At 47.6% G+C, this 2,765-nt stretch overlaps 1 protein-coding gene across 1 annotated transcript; it reads right to left on the minus strand.

The window, feature by feature from the left end:
• Window positions 1–220: 220 nt before the first annotated feature.
• LOC121965455 (serine/threonine-protein kinase MRCK beta-like) lies at window positions 221–2,506 on the minus strand (the record flags this gene model as incomplete). The annotated part of the gene is made up of 3 exons (XM_042515600.1): window positions 221–469; window positions 1,116–1,316; window positions 2,394–2,506. Coding segments are annotated over 3 exons (563 nt in total), but the record flags the coding sequence as incomplete, so codon positions are not given.
• Window positions 2,507–2,765: the final 259 nt, after the last annotated feature.

Raw genomic sequence — 2,765 nt, forward strand, 5'->3', positions numbered from 1 at the left:
AAAAAGTTGTTTTGTTTTTTTAAAAGAGAAAAAGAAATTTTAAAAGGGCAAACAAGACTCGACAAGAATTTTAAGAATGTTTTTATGTTTTTTTGTCTGTCCTGGACCTGAAGGACACACATCAGGACCTGAGGGACTCCAGTCAGGACCTGAGAGACTCCTGTCAGGACCTGAGAGACTCCCGTCAGGACCTGAGGGACTCTGTGGTGTCTGTCCTCACCGGGTTCTTGAGGACGTCGTCATCCACGTCGAAGTTGGACGTGTCTGTGGGCGAGGACACGTCGGGGATGTAGGGCGCCTCAGTGGACCGGATGTTGTCCCAGTCGATGCCGCTGAAAAACGGGTGGCTCTTGAAGTCGGAGATCCCGTTGAGGCCGAGGCGGCGCTCCCGTGAGCACAGCAGGCGCTGGATCAGGTCCTTGGCGTCCTCGGAAACATCGGTCACGTGGGACGGGAACTGGAAGCGCTCCTGGAGACAGGCAGCAAGGACAGACAGTGTAAAGAGGACGCACAGAGATAATGAGAGCGCCGGCGTCCGTCCGCTGAGACCAGCTCTGATTTAGAAAAGAGGAAGCGGGACGGGAGTCTGGAGACGAGCCGGTAACCTGGAAACAGCCGCGGAGCCGAGACAGGAAGCAGCTCCGCCTGTCCTCATCTCGACGAGTCTGACAGGACGCACCGATGACATGACAAAACGACAAGTCTTTAATCAGAACTCAGATCCCTGTTTACTATGGAGACCTGTCCTTACAGAGTCCAACATGTCTCTGTGGTCCGTCACAGCCAGATACCACAGAAGAAGACATCACAACTTAGACCTGATGACATCACACGTTACACACGATGACATCACACCTTAGTAAGGCATAGACATTTGTACGTGAACGCCGCCTTCGCCGCTGCTGTTTATTAGAACGATGCGTCAACGCAGCCGCCATATTGAGTCAGTGGCAGCCGTGCCGACTCACTGCATTAGACAGCGGAGTCAGAGGTCAGAGGTCAGAGGTCAATGCTTAATGTCATAAATCACCGGATTCTGTTTGATTTGTTACAAATGGCCGACGTTTCTTTATAATACAGAATGATTGGTACGATTAAAAATGCAAGTTCCTCACCTCGTGGTTCATGATCTTGCCGTACGTTTCCACCAGCGACTCGGCGTAGAATGGCGTCTCTCCGTACAGCATCTCGTACATGCAGACACCCAGAGACCACCAGTCGCACTCCGGCCCATAGCGGCCCATCCCGTCCTCCATCGCCTGCAGGATCTCTGGGGAGATGTAGTCTGGAGTGCCCACCGCCACCGAGGACTGCACCTGCAGACCAGTTCACCGTCCAGTTAAACCAGCTGGCTCTGAAAGCTGGTTCAAACAGAAACTACAAACTCAACGTGCTGACTGTAGAGCTGGGCGATAAAACGATAACGATATCAATCGTTATATAACTTTTCCTCGATTGAACTATGAGACGTAGTCGATATGTCGATTGAACGCATTCCAGCCATGTTTTGACAAACAACATGAACAGCCAATGATAATAAGAATAGCGCCGCGGAGAACCAAATACAGTGAAGGACTTTGACTGTCAAACAGCTGAGTGTTTGACAGCCACAGCACTGAAACAGACACATCTGCAGAGGTGAAAGTGACTTCTTTAGACTCTACAGACGACTTTGTGTTAGTTTCAGCTTTAATCAGACTTTGGATGAATTATTTAGAAACAGCAGGACGCATCGCTCCGTGTCTCATCCGGCCGCTCGCGCTGAGCTCTCATTATTATTACCAGGGGCAGATGTAATGTTTTGGGGGCCCGGGGCCACAAGCACATGAGCTTATTTTCAGCCTTTCTCTAACTGTGAATGTTGGCAGGCTGTTGGCAGCTATAGGAGAAGTAGGCCGACTCAAACGTTTTTAATTCCTGAGTAAAATGATTAACAGCACAGAAGTTTGACAGAAGCTGAAGTCAGAGTCCTGCAGTCAGGAGAGGTTGGACTATTATCAGCACAATGTGCTTCAATTTACCTGAAGTTTGTTTCAGATGGAGCTTTTCATTTTTATATAATGCTGGAAAGTTTAATAAATAATAATAAATCACATGTTTATTACACTCCAACACACCATGGTCACATGACACTGTGTCAGTGAACTATGAGGACAAAAAACAAACCACTAAAAATGTCAATGTCTGACAGAAAATAAATATTTAAACCAAAACCTGATGATATCTTCACATCTCAGTTAGGAGTCAAAGGGAACCTTTAAGCTCGACAGAAATAGTGATTTGATGGATATCGTGATATATATCGTTATCGACTGATATGAATAAAAATTATCATAATAAGACTTTTTTCCATATCGCCCAGCCCCAGCTGACTGTGTGAGTGTTTGTGTTACCGTGCCGTCCTCCATCATTCGGAGACATGATCCAAAGTCCGCCAGGCGGATGTGACCGTTAACATCCAGCAACACGTTATCTGGTTTAATGTCTCTGTGGAAAAGAAAAACACCTTAAATAACCAGTAAAACACATTAAATAACCACTGAAACACTTTGAATAACCAGTAATCAGCTGGTCTGAGGTGTGACAGACTGGGGCTAACTGGAATGGAACGGGGCCCAGTTTGTGTCTCTGCACAGGAAGGAAGGTGGAGGCTGAGCTGGACAGGACATAACTACATTTCCCAGAGGACACTGCTGCCAGGAAGAGCCCACTTCCTCTGACACACACACACACACACACACACACACACACACACACACACACAC

The sequence above is a fragment of the Plectropomus leopardus genome, unplaced genomic scaffold, assembly GCF_008729295.1.
Source record: "Plectropomus leopardus isolate mb unplaced genomic scaffold, YSFRI_Pleo_2.0 unplaced_scaffold20090, whole genome shotgun sequence".
Taxonomy (NCBI): Eukaryota; Metazoa; Chordata; class Actinopteri; order Perciformes; family Serranidae; genus Plectropomus; species Plectropomus leopardus.